At 42.2% G+C, this 23646-nt stretch overlaps 1 protein-coding gene across 3 annotated transcripts in view; it reads left to right on the plus strand.

Moving 5' to 3' along the window:
* CEP290 (centrosomal protein 290) overlaps positions 1–23646 on the plus strand; it is a 283184-nt gene that overhangs the window by 219473 nt on the left and 40065 nt on the right. For 2 of the 3 annotated variants that reach the window (XM_033953471.1, XM_033953470.1), the window contains exons 45-48: positions 6381–6467; positions 9725–9889; positions 15680–15802; positions 19644–19804. In XM_033953471.1, the coding sequence (XP_033809362.1) occupies positions 6381–6467; positions 9725–9889; positions 15680–15802; positions 19644–19804 (536 nt within the window). Of the gene's footprint in view, positions 1–6380; positions 6468–8957; positions 9018–9724; positions 9890–15679; positions 15803–19643; positions 19805–23646 lie in introns of those variants that run through there. The other variant, XM_033953472.1, reaches the window with a different exon arrangement.

A 23646-nucleotide genomic window follows, 5' to 3' on the forward strand; every position in this document is an offset into this window, starting at 1 on the left:
CCATCTGGCCTTAAGAACAGGTTTGGTGGAGTGGAGGTTTGGGGGTTGTTAGCGCCGGGGGAGGGGGGTGCGTCTTCGGGCAGGAGGGATTGGGCACCCTCCTGCCAGCGATTGATATTGTCGGGGGGGGGAGATTGGTAATGTCGGGGGGGGGGTCAGTAGTGTCGGGGGGGGCATCTTCTGGCAGGAGGGTTTGGGCACCCTCCTGCCAGCGATCGGTCAGGGGGCCGCGGCCCGCTATACTTATAGCGGCAGAGAGATCCCTTGCCACGATAAGTGTAGCGGGCCGTGTCTAATCTAACCCGATTCTCTAACCAGCGTCTGTAACATGGACGCCGGTTACAGAATCGGGGTTTAGTTTAGGCCGATTCTGAATAGGACGCCTCTCCCGGGCGTCCTATACAGAATCAGGGCCTAGGTGTCTTGCGGGCCTCGCCTTCAATATAGGCGGCCTGCCTGGGGAACATTTTTTTTTTAAAAACGTGCATCCCGATTGGCTGATTAGACAGCTGTAGGACGCCTACAGCTGCCTAAAATCGGGGCGCACTTTTGGAGAATCAGGGCCTTGATGTATATATTAAAATGAATAAAGATTTTTTAAAAAAAACATAATAAAATAAATGAAATCTTTCAAAATAGGAAAATATTTCACCACTGTGCACAGGGAACAGGAAAAAGAACCTTCAGGAAAGTAACACTTATCTTCACAGCTGTTGATGTAAGCCAGGAATAGAAGGGAATTCCCTGAAGCAGCCATTCGTTGGTGAAACAAGTGCCTTGTTGGATCTAGACATCGGTTCCTTGTCTTCACTTCAATGCCGGAAATGTGACTGCAGTAAGATCGTTGCGTCTTTGGATCGCGATCCTGGCTTACATCAACAGCTGTGAAGATAAGTGTTACCTTCCTGAAGGTTCTTTTTCCTGTTCCCTGTGCACAGTGGTGAAATATTTTCCTATTTTGAAAGATTTCATTTAGAGAAGTAGTGGAGTTTTTTTCCCTATGATACAGAGTAAGAACGGCTAAAAAACTCATTGGGTTGCCGTCTGCATATAAAATTAGTTGAGGCTTTTTTCTCCACTTTACTTAAAATGGTTTTTCAAAGGATAATTCCACCACTTGGCTTATAACATTTTTGAAACAATTTTTTTGCTGCAGTAATTTATTTAAGATTGTTATTGTTAGTATTGTTTCTAGAGAGACATTTAAATACCTACTTAGTGTTGAAAGAGGGGAAGGGTTTAATAGGAGGGTTTATGATCTTATAATGAATTATGGGCTTAGAGCAGGGGTCTCAAAGTCCCTCCTTGAGGGCCGCAAGCCAGTCGGGTTTTCAGGATTTCCACAATAAATATGCATGAGATCTATGTGCATGCACTGCTTTCAATGGGGAAATCCTGAAAACCCGACTGGATTGCGGCCCTCAAGGAGGGACTTTGAGATCCCTGGCTTAGAGGGAGGGTGGCATTTATATTTATAAGATACAATGATAAGATGTTCAAGTGGTCTAATTAATAGTGTTTATTATGAATTTTGTACACTTGATGAAAGTTTAAAAATGAATAAAGAATTAAAAAAACATAAAAATAAATACCTACTTGATATAAATGCGCATGAGTCGAGTCTCTCTCATTTGAAGGGAAGCTCTGGAGTGAGAGGGCTTAAGATGAAGAAGTTAAGAGGTAATAGCAGTTAGCTGAGTTTAAAATAATTTTGGAAATGTTTCTGGAGGAAACATTTGCTGTTGAGACAGACATGGGGGAAGCCACTGCTTGGCCTGGGATTGGTAGCATGGAATGTTGCTACAATTTGGGTTTCTGTGTCCTGGATTGGCCACTGTTGAGAAACAGGATACTGGGCTAGAAGGACCATTGGTTTTCTTATGTTCTTATTGCTATTCTTATGTTCTTAAGAGGTGATAGGCTCAAGAGTGAGTAGAATAGTCTTTCAGAAGAAGTGATAAAGAGACAGACTGTATCTGAATTCAAGAAAGCGTGGGACAGGCAAGTGGGATCTCTTAGGAAGAGGAGAAGATGGTGGATGCTGCAAATGGGCAGACTGGATGGGCCATTTGGCTTTGATTTGCCTTGTTTCTAAGTAGTATTATCATCAATTAAAATGTGATTCAGTATGGATGCAAGAAATCATAAAGTGAGCTGCCTCAATGTAGGGAGCAAGAGGCTCTTTTCATTATGCTTCAGAATTAGAGAATTCAGATTGGTGTTTCTTTTTATGTCTTGTTTATCAGTTCTTTCTGTATCCTCTTACTTTAGTGTGGGGATGTGGTTACTAGGGGATTTGATAGACCTGTTTCTTTGGCATTAACATACAAGAGATGAGCCTTTTTCAAAAGAAGGAAAACTCTAGAATAAGAGAGCATAGGATGAAGTTAAGAGGTTATAGGGCTCAGGAATAATCTAAGGAAATACTTTTTTACAGAAAGGGCAGTAATTGCATGGAATAGTCTCCTAGTGGAAGTGGTGGAGATGGTTCATAGACATAATCGCGGAAAACAAAGGCGCGCGCCAACAACTGAGCGCAAGGCGGAGGCGCGCGCCGAAGAAAATTACTGTTTTTAGGGGCTCCGATGGGGGGTTTTGTTGGGGAGCCCCCCCCCCACTTAATACAGATCGCGGCGGCGTTGTGGGGGGTTGTAACCTACCACATTTTACTGGAAACTTAACTTTTTCCTGAAAAACAGGGAAAAAGTTAAGTTTTCAGTAAAATGTGGGGGGTTACAAGCCCCCAAACCCCCCACAACGCAGCGCGATCTGTATTAAGTAAAGTGGGGGGGTTCTCCCCCCCACGCCCCCTGTCGAAGTCCCTAAAAACAGCAATTTTCTTCGGCGCACACCTCCGCGCTGCGCTCAATTGTCTGCTCGCGCCTTTGTCCCGGCGCGCTTTTGACCTGACACTGGTGGAGATAAAGACTATCTGAATTCAAGAAAGTGTGGACAGGCACATGGGATCTCTTAGGGAGAGGGGGAGATAGTGGATGCTGCAGATAGGCAGACTGGATGGGCCATTTGGCCTTTATCCTTCATTGTATTTTTGTGCTGGTTGCCAGCTTCACCAGACTCTGTGTAGAGTGACATCAGGGGTTCTCAGTCTCCATTTGCTGGTAGGGGAACATAAACCCTTGAATCTAGACTGGTGTGGAGAGACAGAGGAAACATTTTGGTGCTATTTTTAAAAAATGGCTTATATGCTTTTGCTACAATAAGTTCAATTTGTGTACAATATATATTTATTTTTTATTCATTTTCATATATCAACAAGTGTAACATAGCAATTTAAAAAAATCACATAAAACATACACTTGAATTCCTTTCATGTATCACTGTAAATACAATATATTGTTCTGTATTTATAAAATTATTCTGTATACCTAAAATATCTGTATTACCTAATATGTATAATAATTGTTGTTAAAATTTAAACCCCTCTTTTCCCTCCCCTCCCAATACACATAACAATTATAATAAAATATTTTATGAGATAAATTAAATAAGATGAAACCCACCCCCCTCCCTTCTTAATAAGAGTTTTATTATGGGAAAATGATTTCATTCATTACAGAAATCTGCTAATGATCCCCATATCTTCTGAAACTTGCCAAAATAACCTCTCTGTGTTGCTAATGCACGCTCCATTTTATATATATGGCATACGGAATTCCACCAAAAGTTATAGTTTAACCTATCATAATTTTTCCAGTTATATGTAATTTGTTGTACTGCTACCCCAGTCAATATAAATAAAAGTTTGTTATTGTTTGAAGAAATTTATAAAGTTGGAGACTTCAAAAATATCAACAAAATTTAGCATTATGAGGAGACTGTATAAAGATACTGTCACTATAACATATAACAAATGCTTGCTTTTAAAAGCAGACTTGCTCATGTTCTTGAGAGGTGTATGATAAACCAGGAAAGTCAGTTGTCAAAGTTTTTCAAATTTCAAGATTTTTCAATTTCAAGAAATTTCAGTGTTTTTCAAATTTCAAGATTTACAAATTGTCATACCTGAATGTGATGTCTTCACTTAATCCTTGCTTCCCCATACAACATTTGCTGCATCTTGACATAAATATAGTTGAGTAACTGCACCATTGCTTTACATTTGCTTGAAAGCTGGGGCTTGAGAATTAAAGGCAGCAACTCGGTTGTTCAGCCCACCAGAAGTTCACTGATGAATATGTAGTAGAAAAGTAAATGAAGGCAGATAAAGACCTGAATGGTCCATCTAGTTTGCCCATTAGTTATACCATTAAAAATACATGATGAAATTAACTTGTCTCTTCTTTGATATTTTTGGGTCATAGACTAAAGTCCACCTGGTATTGTCCTAGGTTCCATCTGCTGAAGTTGCCATCTAATCAAGCCATTGTGACATCACTGATGAGTTTGGCTGTTAGGCATTGGTGGAATGAGGCATTATGACATCACAATATCACATCTGGAATGTTGCTACTCTTTGGGTTTCTGCCATGTAACATAGTAAATGGCGGCAGATAAAGACCTGATATTTCTGGGCCATAGACTAAAGTCCAGCAGATATTGTCCTAGATTCCAAATGCTGAAGTTGCCATCCAAGCTCACTCCAGCCTATCCAACCATCCTGTTTGCAGGATATCTTCTATAAAGTCTGGCCAGTAACATCCTCATGTTCAAGTTAATGGAGCTCCCATTGATGCCCTCCACAGTCCGTCCTACACCAAATCATCACATATGGGACGCAGACCGTGCAAGTCTGTCCAGTATCGGCTTTAGTTCTTTAATTTACATTCTTTGTTTTCTAATTAGAGATCCTCTGTGTGTATCCCACTCTTTTTTGAATTCCATCACCGTTTTCCTGTCTACCACTTCTCTCGGGAGGGCATTCCAGGCATCTACCACCCTCTCCGTGAAAAATAATATCCAATCATTGCTCCTGAGTCTTCCTCCCCACAATCTCAAATTATGCCCTCTAGTTTTACCATTTTGTCTGACCTGGAAAAGATTTGGTTCTAGTAGAAATGTTATCCTCAGCTCTAGTTCAGTTCCGTTTTTATTTTGACACAAGAGGATACTGACATTTATTTAAGTTGACATACATAGGGGTTCTTTTACTAAGGCACGCTAACTGATTTAGCGCGTTCTAAATACTAATGCGTCCAAAGAATATAATGGGTGCATTAGCATTTAGCGTGCGTTAAATTGGCTAGCATGCCTTAGTAAAAGAGGGGGATAGTGAGTTGTATTTTTTTGTTTCTTTAATTTTAATTTTATATTTGGTTATTGCCGTTGTTCTTTCATTATTAGTTTTTTCCTTTTTGAAAAGTCAAATCCACCCAGTTCAGCCAGCTTGATGTAAAGTGGTGGCAGTGTTAAGTGTTTGAAAGTTCTTGTTGGAATGAAATAAAGACCATTGTAGTAATCTGTTCTGAGAACTGTCTTGTAGCCGAAAAAAGCAGAACCCTGTTCTGGAAGGAGACTTCACCCATCCATCCATCCCTCATTGACAGTTAAAGCAAGTCTTGCATGCATCCTGACCAGCAGGGGGCAAAATAAGGGCTCCTTTTACTAAGGTGCGCTAACAGTTTTAGCGCGCACTAAACGCTAATGCCTCCATAGAGCTTGCGTTAGTATTTCTCTTTTAGCGGGTGCTTTGCGTGCGCTAAAAACGCTAGTGCGCCTTAGTAAAAGGAGCCCTAAATTTACCCTGTAGCACTTCATATTTAACATGCAAAATGGTGGAGGACAAATGCGACCTGCTCCTTTAAGGAATGCCATTTTTGATAGTCAAGTAAGGGAAATGATTTTTTTTTTTGAAAGACAAATTTAATTTGGAGTACATCTTGTGAATGTTGAGTACCTGAATAAATTCATGTAAACCATTCTGAGCTCCCTTGGGAGAACGGTATAGAAAATTGAATAAATAAATAAAATTGAAAAAGTATTCAAGTGCCAGGTTTAGAATTTTTCTCTCTTATCCCATGAAAAAAAATATACAGATTTTGGACTAATAAGGATATTGCAATAACTTGTGTTATTGGTGGTGATCAATTCTAGCTTCATGATGCAGGGTTAGTGTGCTTCCACATCAGCGTGAATTATTAGTTAATACGTAGGAAGCCTTAGTAAATAAATCCAATGTAGAAAATCATGTACATTAATGAGTGCTAAAGCATTTTAGTAAATCAAGGCTATAATGTGCTATTGTTTTATGGTTTTTAAAATATGTAGAATCTATTGGAACTTTCTTCTGTTTAATTTAAAAAAAAAATTTAACTTCTTTTTTGTTTCTAAAGCCTGTTTTATTGATATGGAATAAAAGAGCTATAGAGCAGGGCCAAATGACAAAGCTACAGTGACATGTAATGTACTTTCATTTTCTATAGGACCAAGTAGATGGCTTGAAAGAAATGTGTGAACTTCTCAAAAAAGATAAAATGGAAGCTGAACGGAAACTTGGAAATGTTCGAGGGGTAGGTTTGACACGTATATATTCATTATGCATTTTGGCAAATAATTCAATAGATGTCTCTTTCAGTGAACAAAGGTCACAGCCCTTAATTTTATTCAGGATACATATGGTTACTGTGTCATATTGGTGTACACACACAAATCGTGAACAAATACTTGTAACTTTTAGTCCCTCGATGAAAACTTAATTGGTTTAGATCCAGGACTTCTGATTTAATGGTTCCTAGCAGATTTAGCTGTTTATTTTCAAACCAAATAGGGCCTTGGTATGGTATATATTGATGTTGCATCACAGAACTAATCTAATCTTACACACTACTTTATTAATCACACTATACCAAAAAGGTACAAGGCGATTTACATCCAAAGAAGCCGTAAAATATACAAGAGAATACAAAAATTAAAATATCATCATACCATGAATTATATTATAACAAATCATATAAAAAAGTTTTCAGATTTTTACAAAACCTTAAGTAATTGATATCGGTCCTAATATGAACAGGTAGATTATTCCATATTGTAATGGCAGCGTAAACCAAAGAGTTGAGCTGTCATTTGTACTGCACTCCTCTAATCTGTGGAAAATGTAATAAGAAAGTACCTCATAATCTGGTGGAAGAATAATGCAAATGAGAAAAAAACAAAATCAGATGATCTGAAAAGTCAGTCTGTAATACACGAAGAACTATGCAAGCTGATTTAAACTTAATTCGCCTCTCAACCGATAGCCAATGAAGATTTGTATACGCTAATCCAACACTTTCATATCTTTTTAGACCAAAAATTAATCTAACCGCAGTATTCTGGAGCAACTGCAATTTTTTGATCAGTTTTGGATGTTAAGTTCAAATAATATCAAGTTTATTAAAATTCGATACACCGTTTATAAAATTATTTAAGCAGTGTACTTGATTATAAAACTAAAATTGTATAATAAAAGGTGATCATGTAACGAGGGGTAGGGGAAAGAATGGCAGTAATCAAGTTGAAGTGACACATTTGAACTAGAGAATGACACGGGGAAAAAATCTATCCCCATCACTGGACCACCGTCTCCTTCACCCCGTCCCTGTCCCTGCCATCCCCTTCACCACCCCATCCCCGCTGTCCCCTTCACCGCCCTGTCGCATCCACCCTTCTCTCTCACCACCTCACTGCCCTTCAGCGGCCCGAGAATCTCCCTCCCTCCCCCTTACCTTTGCAGCGCTTTAGTAAAGAAACTTACTGAAGCCGGCGGAGACTGCCTGTCTGTGCCTGCAGTCGCGTGTGTGTGGGCAGAAGCTTCTCCTCTGACACAACCGGAAGTTGCGTCAGAGGAGATACTTCCACCCACACACATGCGACTGCAGGCAGGCAGGCTTCGCCAGCTTCAGTAAGTTTCTTTACTAAAGCACCGCGAAAGGGAGGGAGGGGGCCACGCACCATCGGTGACCACGCGCCTTCCCTCCCTTAACTGCGGGGACAAGGTCATTCACCGCTCCATGGGGCGGTGGATGGCCTTGTCCCTGTGCCCACAGTGAGCACTTCCCCCCCCCCCCCACCATTTTGGCAGGTTACCCACTGTGTCATTCTCTAATTTGAACTAAATTTTATGTGCATTTTTAGTTGGATTCCATTTTATGTGTGACTATTAAAATTTTATATTGTTATACTCTCTTAATCTCTTTCTTCATTCCCAGCTGTCGCACACTTTTGGTCTATGAAATTATCCCCAGCAGTCACATTTCACACTTAGGCCCTCTTTTACTAAGGTGCGCTAACGCGTCCATAGGATAACATGCACGCGTTAGCATTTAGCACGTGATTATTGTGCACTAAAAAGCATAGCGCACCTTAATAAAAGAGGGGGTTACTTTCTTATTCTTGTCCCCTTACGCTATTTCCAGCATTCTCCCTTTTCCAGTCCCTCTGGGCTCGTGTCCCCCATCCCCAGCAATTTCCCATTCTGCCATCTCTCTACGGCCCCCACCAGGTAGTGGGTAGTTCAGGAAAAGCACAGTATGAAGCCATACCAAAAATTTTTTAAAAGGTCTATTGTCTTCTCTATGGGGTTTTTAGTAGGTTAGAGCAGCACAACATAGGAACTCCAGTGCTAGTCTCGTAGTCCAATGGAATTCTTGTGCTGGTATGCTCTTAAATCGCACAGCTCAAATCTGCTCAGAGCTATGTGACAAAGAGAAGCTCTTTGCCTTTTTTTAAAATCAGTCTTAGCCAAAACAGAGGAAGAAACAGGCAGAGCCTGCTCTATTGTTTCATTACAAGTGTGACGGCATCAGTTAGATGATGGCATTGGTACATCATTTTCAGAGCTCTTTAGTTTTAACTGGAAATGAATAGAAGTCCCCCCTCAGGTTTTTTTTTTATATTGAGGTTTTCAGGTTATAACAAAAAATCAGAAGCCCTTTTTGAGATAGCCAGGAGGAGGTACTATGCAGATTAGCCACTGAGCTTCAATATAAGAAAATTAATCTCATTTATATTCATCATAGGTATCCCGAAAATCTGACTTGCTGTGGGGTCCACAGGACAAGTTTGGGAATTCCTGATGGGTAATGTTTTATAGAAGTTGAGGATAATTCTGTAAGAGGGACCTAGTTGAAGCCCTAAGGCACCTATGTGAAACCTCTGTTATAAAGACAAGTAGGCATGTACTTATATTTTTATAAAATGCTTGTGTAAGTAGCAGGGAATGCACATAAATTATAGCATTTTATTGTCTATATGTTTACTTGTGCACACTACTCAAACTCCACTCCTGTGCATGCGTACTGTACTTCAAAGCACGTATTTTGTGCCATTTGGTATTTTTTGAGATCACATCCATGTATAAATAACATACCACTAAAATGGGAATGTACTTTAATACTCAGATTATGTGCTTCCTTGTTTTATGTAGCTGGTCAAAAACATTTTTACAAGCTTCGGGTGGATCTATCAGTTGCTAGTTGTTTAAGAGGCAATTGAGTCAGCAGCCAAAATAAAAAGTGTCCTGCAATTATTGGAGGTAGGAGTTCTGTCTACAGCCACAGGAGCTGTCTATAACAGTTTGTAGGAGTACTGGCTCCTCCCATTTCCACCATAAAGAAAAGTTGTGTTTTTTCATATAGTCCACACACTTCAAAATATATACTCTTCATATGATACTATACACAATGATAGAAATAAAGGTAGATACCAGATATAAGAAGGAATCCTGTTGATGATGACGGATCCCTAATTGAATTTAATGTCGTGCTTTCTCTCTGATTATTTACAGTCAGGAAGAAGTGGGAAAACGGGGGTCGAATTAGAAAAGACAGTTGCTTTGATGAAAAAAGTTGTGGAGAAAGTTCAGAGAGAAAATGATGAGCTGAAGAAAGCCCCTGGAATTGTCTCCAATGAAAAACTGTCTAATCTTGAAATGGAAAATGAAAAGTTAAAGGTATTTTTGTGATGTATAAAATTACATCTGTCCTCTGAGAATTTACCTTGAAAACATGGGATGTGAGATTGTGTAACTAAAACATTATTGCACAGGAAATAGCAAATGCAAAGCCAAGGAAGCACAATATATTTTATTTATACAGTATTTATTAAACAAGCCATTAAAAAGAGTTTTAAAAAATTTAAGAAGCTCTGGAAAATTGCATTTGCACCAAATTTTTAAGTTTTGTACAGGGAAAAATTATCCTGTTAAAACAATTATGCATTAGAAAATGCACCTATTAAAATTATTAGATATGATGCAAACCATTTACCCAGTGCAAATTTAAAATTGCCCAAATTCTGCCTAAGGTTTAAATATAGAGAGGCAAAAATGCGTACCAAGCACTGTGGGATTTTTTGCCTGATCTTTGAATCTGGCTGCTCATGTTTTTAAAGAAACAATGAGGTACAAGATGCAGTGGGAACACACCAGGAAAAAAGGAAGCAGATGTCCTTGTGCTGTAAAACTACCCAGAGTGAGAGCTAGAGGAAGGGACCTCAGCTCTAGCCTGCCTAGAAATTTCATATATGCACTTCTGAAAATTATTAAAGACATCTCTTTTTGTAAAATTCTTAGGAAAGTAAGAAAGATGATATTTTTCTTGTATTTCATTGTGATGTACAGTTTCTTGATGTAAACCACATCGATCTGGAAGGCATTGCGGTCTAGAAATGTAACCCCTATAAGGCTAATGCTTCTTCTCATTCTAGCCAGTCTTTCTTTGTCTCCAGCAAATGGTGAAGACTTCTGGACTAATTTGGAGCAGCTGAAGAGGATTAGGCTAGGAGGGCAAAGGATGACTACTCTATTTCCCTCATTAACCCCCCCCCCTTTTTTTTTTTTTTTTACAAAAAGGAAAGCCGTTTTTAGCGCTTCACGCTGCTGCAACACTCATAGAGTTCCTATGAGCATCAGGAGCAGCACAGGGTATTCAGCGCACCATTCGGCGCTAAAGACCGTTTTCATAGTTTTGTAAAAGGGGGGTAAGCCAGGTCAAGACTGGGTCTTTTTTCCCTTATCCATCCACACACATACACATGTCTTGGAGCAACCCAAATAAATAAGGGTACGATAATCCAATTGAGCAAAAATTAGAGTGTGTACATAAATTTGAACAGCTCCAAGTGAAAAAAGAATTGAATAAAATGTAATTTAAGTAATGTACAAAAAGATTTCAATAACAGATGATTTACTTGTGGTTCTAAAGAAATTATGAAATCAGAATTTCTAAAATCTTTATTACTGATGAAAACAAATATTCCACGTGATTGATTTCAATAGATTGGGCATTTTATCAACTAAAGTGTCTACTAATACAAAGTTAATTTTGTTAGTATTTAGTTTTAGCTTACGTTCTACTATCCATGTTTCTAAAATGTGAATACAGTAAGCAATTCTTTTCTAGATCCAGATCAGATCTAATCCTCTATAATAAAACCCTTAGCGCGCATGCGCAGTTGAAACTTCGTGCGGCCTTGATCCCTGATGTGGCTCTGTATTGCCACATGCGCAGTAGGAACTTTTGGCGGTTTGCGTCGCATGCGGCGATTTCCCCAGCAACGTTCCTGTCCCGATTTCCGACACCAGCTGACTTCTGACGACGCCTCTCCTTCTCACTTCTCACCCCTGGACCAGCAGTGGCAGCAGCCATGGGGCATTTGCTAGGCCAGCCCACTTTGATAATTCGAAGCAGGCTGGCCTAGCAAAAGCCCCAAGGCTGCCCGGCCTAGCGGAGGCTGGACAGTAAGCAGGTAAGGGAGAAGGGGTACTACTAGACAGGGGGGAGCTAAAAGGAATGGAGAAGGGCTACTGCTGGACAGGGGAAGCAGGGAAGGGGTAAAAGGAAAGGAGAAGGGCTACTGCTGGACAGGGGAAGCAGGGAAGGGGTAAAAGGAACGGAGAAGGGCTACTGCTGGACAGGGGAAGCAGGGAAGGGGTAAAAGGAATGGAGAAGGGCTACTGCTGGACAGGGGAGCAGAGAAGGGGTGCTGCTGGGCAGGGGGGAGGTAAAAGTAAGGGAGAAGGGAAAACAGACAGGGGGGCAGAAAGAAAGAAATGCCTAAGTCTACACATCTATTCTAGCACCCGTTAATGTAACTGGCTAAAAACTAGGAATAAAAACCATGATATCATTGGCATAACTTTATAGCGAGAAACCAAGATTATCTAAACAAAAAACACAATGAATATAGAAAAAGAGTGACGCGCAGTGGAGACTGAGGGGAGCTCTGTGGTAAACCCCTAGGGTTTTTTTCTAGCTAGTACAGTATATCGCAAACTGTGTGCTGCAGCACGCTAGTATGCCTCCTGACATTTGATGTGTGCCGTGAGACACTTAAGAGGAAGAGAGGCACTGGCTGACTGCCTACAGGACGTGTCTCTCGCGGTGAGACCGGTAAGTCTCACGTCAATAGTGTGCAAGCTTATGGAAACATTGATTAAACACAAATTACACATGGTTCTGGACGACGAGAGACTGAGGGATCCACACCAGCATGGATTTACAAAGGGGAGATCCTGCCAATCCAACCTGATCAGCTTCTTTGACTGGGTAACAAAAGAACTAGATAAAGGAGAGTCCCTAGATGTGTTGTATCTGGACTTCAGCAAGGCCTTTGATAGCGTCCCACACCACATTCTTTTGAACAAGATGAGTTTGTTGGGGCTAGGAGAAATACTAACTGCATGGGTTAGAGACTGGCTCAGTTGCAGACATCAGAGGGTGGTGGTAAATGGTACTTCCTCTGAAAAGTCGGAAGTGCACAGTGGAGTACCGCAGGGCTCGATCCTGGGTCCAATCCTATTTAATATCTTCATACAAGATCTGCCTCAGGGACTTCGGGGTAAAATTGCATTATTTGCCGATGATGCTAAATTGTGCAACATAGTGGGCGGAGATACCATGCCTGACGCTATGACACAGGACATACTTTTTCTGGAGCACTGTTCTACTATTTGGCAGCTGAATTTTAATGCCAAGAAGTGTAAGGTTATGCACCTTGGTAGCAGAAACCCATGCAGAACATACATCCTGAATGGTGAGACCTTAACCAGAACTGTGGCAGAACAGGACCTGGGAGTAATCATTAGTGAAGATATGTAGGCAGCCAATCAAGTAGAGAAAGCCTCATCCAAGGCCAGACAAATGCTGGGTTGCATTCGAAGAAGCTTTGTCAGCCGAAAGCCCGAGATGGTAATGCCGTTGTACAGGTCCATGATGAGACCACATCTGGAATACTGTGTACAAGTTTGGAGGCCACACTATCGGAAGGATGTGCTAAGAATGGAATCGGTTCAGCGATTGGCACCAAGATGGTCTCAGGGCTCAAGGATGTCCCTTATGAAGAACAACTAGGTAAGTTGCACCTTTACTCTCTCGAGGAACGCAGAGAGAGGGGTGACATGATAGAGACGTTCAAATACGTTACTGGCCATATTGAGGTGGAAGAAGACATCTTCTTCCTTACAGGCCCTACGGCGACAAGAGGGCATCCGCTAAAAATCAGGGGCGGGAAATTCCATAGTGACACTAGGAAGTACTTCTTCACCGAAAGGGTGGTTGACCGTTGGAATGATCTTACACTTCAGGTTGTTGAGGCCAATAACGTGACTGACTTTAAGAACAAATGGGATCAACATGTGGGTTCACTTCAAAGAAGAACTTAGGGGGGGAGGGTTATTTGAGTGGGCAGACTTGTTGGGCCGAGGGCCCTTTTCTGCCGTCATATTCTATGTTTCTGTGTCTTGTAGGCAATCAGCCGCCGCCTCTCCTTCTCTCCATAAATCTTTCCTGCCGGCACCCCCCACTGGCAGTTCAGAGCCCATCTGGAGGGCCTTTGCACATGCGTTGACGTGATGACGACATGTCGGCGCACTGCGGCCACTACATTTACTGTGTGACGGCTTAACAAAGTTTGCGGGACACTGAGCTATTAGATAAGACATTAATCACTTTTACTGTATAAGTGCTGACAGTCAAAAATTCCCTAAACCAACATAGGGCATTGCCTGTTATTCCAACACTTTCCATAATTTGAAGAATGGTTTGATCTACAAGGTCGAAGGCCTTAGATAAGTCAAATTACATTATGAGGGTCTTCTTCCTTTCTGCAAACAGGGTTCTAATAAGATCAGTTAGTGAACTTAATTCTGTTTCTGCACTAAATGTAGGCCCAAAGTCATATTGTGAATAGTGTAGAACAGGGGTGTCCAACCTGCGGCCTATGGGCCACATGCGGCCCCATGAAGTATTTTGTGTGGCCCCGGTCGAAGGCGATGCAGTGTTTTCCTCTGCTGCCCCTGGGTGTTTACCATCTTGCCGGCTCCCTCCTCTGTCTTGCTGCAGCGTTTGGGCGGCCCCAGAAACATTTTTTTCAGCCAATGTGGCCCAGGGAAGCCAAAAGGTTGGACACCCCTGGTGTAGAATATGATAACTTCATCCCATTTTTTGCTAAATTAATGGGAGATCTAGTTACAGTACAATTGAGTCATTTTCTGGATGGCCATCGGTCTATAGTTTGATATAATAGGACTGGACTCTTTCTGATTTTTAATAATAGGGTCAATAATTTCACAAAGATTAGCTGGATAAGTTCCTTGTGAAAAATGATACATAATCCCATTATAAAGCAGTTCTTGAAATTCAGATGGCAATGACTGCAATATGTAAAGGGTCTAGACAGCAATAAGCTCTTTGAATTATTCTCTATTCCTTTCCTAATAATTCCTAACATTGTGTTTGCTTTTTTTTTTTATCACTACTACACATTGATCAGAAGATTTTAATGTATCATCCACCGTGACATCTAAATTTGTGTCCTTGGTGGTGAACCCTAATGTGAAATCTAGCATCATTTAAGACAGGCATTTCAAGTAATGACAACTCCAAAGTTATGCATCCTTTCTTAAAGCTTCCGAGAAGTGTATAACTTAAAGTATGAGTTCTCACAACAAAGCTACAATTTCTTTTTAAAGTATCGTGCTCCAAGGAAAAAAATTGTTAATATGACAGGCACACTCCAAGAACAGATTATTCCTAATGCAGGAACATTTCAAGCTTCTTCAGAACCTCTATATGGCAGCATAATGCATAACATCTGATAGCAAACTCTCAAACCATAGAAAATGATTATGTTCCATTTCAGGAGCCATATTTAGAATTATACATGTTCCGAGAGCAAATTTGACTTTAAATTGGCAAAGCTAGGATGTTCCTAAAGAGTACATTAAGTTAAAGAATTCTATTTATCATTATAGTCTGTTGTTTACCACCATGTGCAGTTCCTCTAGTACAGTGTTCTTCAACTACCAGTCCATGGACCAGTGCCGGTCCACAGAAATTTCCTGCAGGTCCACAGGGCCGGCATGTGCATCAGGCCTAAAACTGTGTTCTTTAGCTGCCGATCCGTGGTGCGATCGATGCATTGTTAATAAGATTATATTGTGTGTATATATGAATGGAAAAAATAGTGTTACAATTAGGACTATGGGGGTAGGGGCTGGGGTGGAGATTGGGTAGAGATGGGCAGGGTCTGGCCCATGACTTAGCCCAGTGTTCTTCAACCGCTGGTCTGTGGACCGATGCTAGTCCACAAAATAAATCTTTTATTTCTGCCGGTCCATAAGTGTAAAAAGGTTGAAGAACACTGCTCTACTGAACAAGTTATCCATCAATATTGTGTGAACTAATGCTAATCTTAACTGAAAGGTTTTATAGTAACATTTGTTCATCTTCTGATTTCTTAGCTAGAGATGGAGAAGTTAAAGCATCACATGGGAGGCCAACTGAGTACGCGATACGAAGCCAAAGCCAAAGGCATAGAAAAACTGGTTGCTGAAAATGAGAGGTTGCGAAAGGAGCTGAAAAAAGTAGGACTTCTATAATTCAACTGTTTTAAATATACAAATATCATAGTTTAGCCCTTGTATGTCCCTTTTTACTATATGGCATAAGAACATAAGAATTTCCGCTGCTGAGTCATACCAGTGGTCCATCATGCCCAGCAGTCCGCTCACGCGGCAGCCCTTAGGTCAAAGACCAGTGCCCTATTTGAGTCTAGCCTTACCTGCGTATGTTCTGGTCCAGCAGGAACTTATCTAACTTATCAGAAAATAATATTAAATATTGAACTAATGCCAGTACTGGTCAGACTTGCACAGTCTGTATATGGCTGTTTGGGGGATGATAGGCTGGAGAGGGCTTCAGAGTCTGGGAGGGTGTTGATGGGCTGGAGTAGGTTTTAACGGAGATTTCGGCAGTTGGAACCCAAGCACAGTACCAGGTAGAGCTTTGGGTTCTTGCCCAGAAATAGCCAAGAAGAAAAAAATTTAAATTGAATCAGGTTGGGCAGACTGGATGGACCATTTGGGTCTTTATCTGCTGTCATCTACTATGTTACTATGTTTTCTTGAATCTTTGGAGGGTGCTCTCCCCTATAACAGCCTCTGGAATAGCGTTCCAGATTTCTACCACTCTGGGTGAAGAACTTCCTTACGTTTGTACAGACTCTATCCCCTTTTAACTTTAGCGAATGCCCTCTCATTCTCTTCACCTTGGAGAGGGTGAACAATCTCTCTATTTCTACTAAGTCAATTCCCTTCAATATCTTGAATGTTTCGATCATGTCCCCTCTCGATCTCCTCTCTTCAAGGGAGAAGAGGCCCAGTTTCTCTAGCCTCTCGATGTACGGCAATTCCCCCAGCCCCTTAACCAATTTTGTCGCTCTTCTCTGGAACCTTTCGAGCAGTACTATGTCCTTTTTAATGTACTGTGATCAGTGTTGGACGCAGTATTCCAGGTGGGGGCACACCATGGCCCAGTACAGCGGCATGATAACCTTCTCAGATCTGTTTGTGATCCCCTTCTTGATCATTCCTAGCATTCTGTTTGCCCTTTATGCTGCTGCTGCACATTGCACAGATGGCTTCATTGACCTGTCTACAAGTACAGTGGTGCCTCACACAACAAACTTAATTGGTTCCAGGAGCAAGTTTGTTATGCGAAAAGTTCGTTATGTGAAACGCGTTTTCCCATAACAATACATGTTAAAAAAAATAATTCGTTCTGTAGCATAAAATATGCTAAGATGACATAAAAAAAGATAAATTTATCTTGTTAGAGCTGGTGTTAGACACAACTGGGGACTGCAAAGTCCAGGCAGAGGCTTACGGCTCTCTTTGACCAGGGGGGACAGTTGCCCTAGTTGCACTACCCTAACCCTATTCCTGCTATGTGTGACTGTGGTATTCTGTTAGCATGATATTTCTGTGTAGCATTCTATAATAATTTGGCTTATTCAATTTTCTTGATAGTAGAGGGGATATATGTGAAGGGGAGGGGAGACAGGGGTTTTGTTGATCCTTGCTGTGTATTATAATCACCCCCCACATACTCCCCAGTACCTTTTTAATCATCCCCCCTCGGTACCTTTTTTAATTCCTCCCATCTTTCCCAGCCAGTGGCGTACAGGCCAGAAGCGCAGAGATCAGGAGCAATTCCTCTGCACGCCTGTGTGGGCCCATGCCGATCTCCGAATGGCTGCTGTTAGTTCTTGTGAGTCCCGCGAGAGCTGACTGCAGCCATTCAGAGATCAGCGCAGGCCCAGGCAGTAGCACAGAAGGCTTGCTCTTGATCTCTGCGCTTCTGGCTGGGAAATTTGCTAGACCACCAGTTACGAGTGAGCGGGTGAGATTAAAGTTGCAGCAGTGGTGGCTTTTTTAAAAAAATATGTGGCGGCGGGGGGAGGTTTAAAAATATGCGGTGGCGGCAGAGGCTTAAAAATATGCAGCAGCGGCGGCAGGGGGGTTTAAAATATGTAGCGCCACTGCACAGGGAGCCAGGCGGAGAGAGGGCAGTTAAGCGCAGTGCCTGCGCGGAAGGATGCAGCTCGGGCGACTTCGTTGTGTGAAACGAAGTTCGTTGTAGGAAGCAAGACATGAAGTTCGTTGTGCGCAGCGTTCGCTGTGCGAGGCGTTCGTTATGCGAGGCACCACTGTACTCCCAAATCTCTTTCCTGGGGGGTCTCTCAGAGTACTGCACCAGACATCATATGGAGGGGAGTAGGGTTATGGATCGAAGGCTATATCAAAAAGGTGGATTTTCAGTCTGCTTTTAAACAAGGGAAGGGAAGGGGCTTGGCGGAGAAACTCAGGTAATTTATTCCAGGCATAGGGGGCAGCTGGATGAAAGGAACGAAGTCTAGAATTAGCGGTGGAGGAAAAGGGTACAGCTAAGAGCAGCTTCTTTAGTGTCTCTCCAGACCGGCATAGTTCACTGAATGCAATACTCAAGGTGAGGTCACACCATAGAGCGATAGAAACATAGAAATAGACGGCAGATAAGGGCCACGGCCCATCTAGTCTGCCCACCCCAATGACCCTCCCCTACCTTTCTCTGTGAATAGATCCCACATGTCTATCCCATTTGGCCTTAAAATCAGGCACGCTGCTGGCCTCAATAACCTGAAGTGGAAGACTATTCCAGCGATCAACCACCCTTTCAGTGAAAAAGAATTTCCTGGTGTCCCCGTGCAGTTTCCCGCCCCTGATTTTCCACGAATGCCCCCTTGTTGCTGCGGGACCCTTGAAAAAGAAGATATCTTCTTCCACCTCGATGCGGCCCGTGAGATACTTGAATGTCTCGATCATGTCACCCCTCTCTCTGCATTCCTCGAGTGAGTACAGCTGCAACTTATCCAGCCGTTCCTCGTACGGGAGATCCTTGAGTCCCGAGACCATCTGGGTGGCCATTCTCTGGCCCGACTCCAGTCTCAGCACATCCTTACGGTAATGCGGCCTCCAGAATTGCACACAGTATTCCAGGTGGGGCCTCACCATGGATCTATACAATGGCATAATGACTTCAGGCTTACGATAGAGGCATTTTTAGCCTTGTTTACCATCCCTTTTCTAATAATTCATAGTATCCCATTCACTTTTTTGGCCACTTGCACATTGAGTGGAATGTTTCAGTGTATTGTCTACGATAACCCCCCAGGTGAACCCTAACATCTGGTAACTATGATTTGAGTTATTCTTCCCAATGTTCATCGCTTTGCATTTGTCTACATTAAGGGCTCCTTTTACGAAGCCGCGTTAGCGGTTTAACACGCGTAATAGCGCGTGCTAATTTGCCAGCCGCTACCACCTCCTCTTGAGCAGGCGGTAGTTTTTTGGCTAGCACGGGGGTTAGCACGCGCAAAAAGTTGCGTGCAATAAAGCCGCTAATGTGGCTTCGTAAAAGGAGCCTTGAGGGCTCCTTTTACTAAGGTGCGCTAGCGTTTTTAGTGTGGGCTAAAGATTAGTGTGCGCTAACCATGCGTTAAATGAAAAATACTAACGCAAGCTCTATGGAGGCGTGCGTAAAACCGCTAGCACACCTTAGTAAAAGGAGCCCTAAATTTCATCTGCCATTTGGACACCTGGGGCTCCTTTTATCAAGCCGTGCTAGCAGTTTAACGCACGCTAAACCACCGGCCGCACTAGCCGCTACCGCCTCCTCTTGAGCAGGCGGTAGTTTTTAGCCAGCGCGGGGGTTAACGTGATGTAACCCCCTTAATCCCGCGCGCCTTAATCCCGCTAGCGCGGCTTGATAAAAGGAGCCCCTAGTCTTCCAATCTCCTATAGTTATATTTCAAAAAAATTGTAATAGGTGAGAACTTAATAAACCAGGTTTAGCATATTTACCCATAAAAACTATTAATAATAACAGGAAACTGAAACTACAGAGAAGCTACGAATAGCAAAAAGTGACTTGGAGCTAATGAATAAGAAACTGACTCTGCAGCTGGAAGAGCTAGAAAAGAGTCCAGGTCTTTCTGAAAACAGAAGTAGTCTAACAAAAGGAGCAGCCAGCCATGGCTGGACAACAAGGTGGGATTTTTAAATATATCAAGTATGTGAAATCTTTGCAGATGTTTGTAGACTAGTACATTCTTTCACGCTTAATGTGCTCTTACTTATTTTAACCAGGGCTCTCCAGCCACTTCTCTTCCTGTGATTTTTTTATCACCAAACACAGGCGCTGTAAAATAAAATTTGTGCTGCTCTATAGATCCTATGCATCTATGTATATTTTTCTTGTTTTACTTCAATGCTCCAAAAATAAAGTGAAATAAAATAAATGTTGACTATGGTGTCATATGCTCTGTACTTCCTGATTTTCATCCATATGGCACGAGTCACTCTGTTCTCTTCCCAACTCTTCTCAGATTTTAATTTACTTACTTGTTTTTACCTAGCATTGTAACAATCAAAACAGTGTTACCTTTTCTCATGTATACTCCTAGATCAGGGGTAGGCAGTTCCAGTCCTTGAGAGCCACAAGCAGGTCAGGTTTCCAGGATATCCACAATGAATATGTATGAGATGGATTTGCATGCACTGCCTCCTTGAGATGCAAATCTATCTCGTGCATATTTATTGATTATAAACAAATAAGCCACCAGAAATACTTACATCAATATTTTATAATTTTATTAATTAAAATTTTTTTCTTAAATACTTGTAAATAATTGCTTCACTATAAATAGTCAATTTCAACATCACATTTGACAGCCCTTCCCTTCCCCCATACCATCAATAAACATATACATAAAACATTGTCATATCTTTTTCCAAACCACCAGCTAATGGCTTTTCTCAAAAATCTTCAAACGTTCGTGCACAATGATTACGTTCGTGCATAATGATAACAGTTCATCAAATGCCACACTCATGCAAGAGAATCCATCGATTGTTAAGTTCATACACAACAGATCTTCAGTAGTCATGCCTGACACAGGACTGTAGCATCTTCAGGAGCTGTGACCAGGAAGGGCTCCCATAACTCTTACAATAATTTGTAAACTGTGGCAACAGTCAGAGTAAGACCTCCAAAACGGAACTTCTGGAAAAGTGGCAGTGAGGACCAACTTCTGGAGAAGTTGGTTAGTCATCTCAGAGAGAGAGTACAATGTTTTTGGAGGTCTTACTCTGATTGTTGCTACAGTTTACAAGTTATTGTAAGAGTTATGGGAGCCCTTCCTGGTCACAGCTTCTGAAGACGCTACAGTCCTGTGTTGGGCATGACTGCTGAAGATCTGTTGTGTATCAACTTAACAATCGATGGATCCTCTTGCATGAGTGTGGCGTTTGATGAACTGTTATGAGGATGATAGAATCATTGTGCATGAACATTTGAAGATTTTTGAGAAAAGCCGTTGGCTAATGATTTGGAAAAATATGTGACAATGTTTTATGTATATGTTTGTTGATGGTATGGTGGAAGAGAAGGGCTGTCAATGTGATGTTGAAATTAACAGTGAAGCAATTATTTACAAGTATTTAAGAAAAAATGTTAATTAATAAAATGATAAAATATTGATGTAAGCATTTCTGGGGGCTTCTTTGTTTATAATTGATATAATTAATTGAAAAACAACAAAAATGTGGTGTGAAATAACTAGTGCCAAAGATCATAAATAATTCATTAATCAATACTGAAAAGAGTGGTAAGGCTGTGCTTTCATTCAAAATATAAAACTCATGTGGGGTGAGACCTCAGAAATTCATTCCCCAACTCTCTATAGGGCAGCCTAAGCTGATCCATTCGGGGGATTAATTTATCAATCGCCGGTCAATCACCACTCACCAACCTTAATGCAAAATCTTATTGTATTGATTAATGAATTATTTATGATCTTTGGTAATAAGTTATTTCACCCCACATTTTTGTTGTTTATCATTTTTGATTTTTCAGTGGGGGTTTGTTGTTTTTTTTTGTCTTTTTTGATTTGTGTTTGATATAATTAATTGAAGCCATAATTTAGTAATGGTCCCGTGCATTTTGTAATGCATAGTTATTGTGGATACCATGAAAACTTGGCCTGCCTGTGGCTGTTGAGGACCGGAATTGTGTCCTAGATAATTGAATTGCACTTGCAGTATTGCAGGTTCTAACTTGTTAGTAAATACCAGAAGATTTGAAGGTGTGTCTTAAATGAAGCCCTTCTTGAGGGGGATCTCATTCAGCCAAGAAAACTGAGTGAACAGTAATTTGTATAGAAATTATTTTTAACTTTTCAGTATTCAAGCTAGTAGAGATAGCATTTTAATCTGCAGTTTGAAGTGATTTTACATTGTTGTTGTTTAAAAAAAGTGACTCCCAATGCAAAAGTCTGTAAAGGAGCATCAGTGGATTCTCTCTGTTACATAGAATTGGTGATTCTCAAACCAGTCCTTGTGACATCTGGTCTCTCAGCTTTTAAAGTTCTCTCACATACGTATATATTTATTATCCCAGGACAAGCAGGCAGCATATTCTTAACGCATGGGTGATGTCACCGATGGAGCCCCGGTACGGACCTTTTTAACTAGAAAGTTCTAGTTGGCCGCATCGCGCATGCGCGAGTGCCTTCCCGCCCGACGGAGGAGAGCGTGGTCCCCAGTCCGACGGAGGAGAGCGTGGTCCCCAGTTTCTTCGTTTCCGCGGAGCAAAGAAGACGCATGTGCTTTCAACGGCTGTTGAAAAGCTAGTTTCTGCCTTCCCGCTCGCGTAATTTTTCGTTTTTCTTCTAATTTTTCCTTTCGGATTCCCTATTTTTACTTACAAAAAAAAAAAAAAAACCTCGTCCACTTTTCTTTATTTTTTCAGGCTGGCCCCGGCGGGGCCTGTTGCCACCATACAGGCCTCCGGATTCGATTTTGCGGAGGCCATGTTTCCCTTCATGCCCCCTCAACCGGGCTTTAAGAAGTGCCAGCGGTGTGCACGCCCGATCTCTCTCACCGACCCGCACAATTGGTGCCTGCAGTGCCTGGGTCTAGAGCATCGGGCTGACTCTTGCACCCGCTGTGCTACGCTTAAAAAGCGCACATTAAAAAACAGGCAGATCCAGCAAAATCTTTTATTCGGTACCGGATCTGCCATGGAACCTGCTGCGACGTCGACGGCACCACAAAAGTCGGCACCCACGACGTCGACACCACCTGACCCTTCTTCGGGGTCGTTGGGCCCAGGTAAGCCGGCTAAGAAGCCTTCCACTTCCCTTGAGCGCCCTCCTGCCACGGTTGCGACACCGGCCCTCCCGGCACCGCACCGACCCCGCAAACGCTCCGCTCCGATATCGGTGAGTGCCTCATCATCGGCCTCCTCATCGCCGGAGCGTAGAGCGGCATCTATGGTACCGAAGAAGAAAAAAGCGGTACCGGTGCCCCCCCTGGATGACCGCATCGCGGCCATACTTCAAAACCAATTACCGGAGCAGCTCCAGCAACAACTCCAACAACTGTTGCCGGCGTTGCTGGCACCGCACCTTCCGGTACGGGACTGGTCTGAGCCTCGCACTGTCCCATCGGTGTCGACCCCCCTCGGTACCGATTAATACCTCCATGCCGGTGCTCTTGGCTGAAACACCTACAGTGCATACCCGTACTGCTGCCGACCCTTCCCGGTCCCAGGAACGACATCGGTCTTCCTCTCCCGGTACCGCCTCGGTGTACTCAGGCAAATCTCTCTCAAAGACCCGCCATGCCGAGCCTTCCACACCGATGTCCAAACGTGCACACCCTGACGTTAGAGACCCAGACTTGTGGGAAGACTCCCCGCACGGTACCGAAGAGGACGCTTCGTCAACCGACGAAGAACCCTCCATGACCGATACCGCCTCAAAACCAGAACAATCCTCTTTTTCTAAATTCCTTAGGGAGATGGCAGCAGCTCTTTCCATCCCCTTAGA

This window comes from Geotrypetes seraphini, chromosome 7, assembly GCF_902459505.1.
Source record: "Geotrypetes seraphini chromosome 7, aGeoSer1.1, whole genome shotgun sequence".
Lineage (NCBI taxonomy): Eukaryota > Metazoa > Chordata > Amphibia > Gymnophiona > Dermophiidae > Geotrypetes > Geotrypetes seraphini.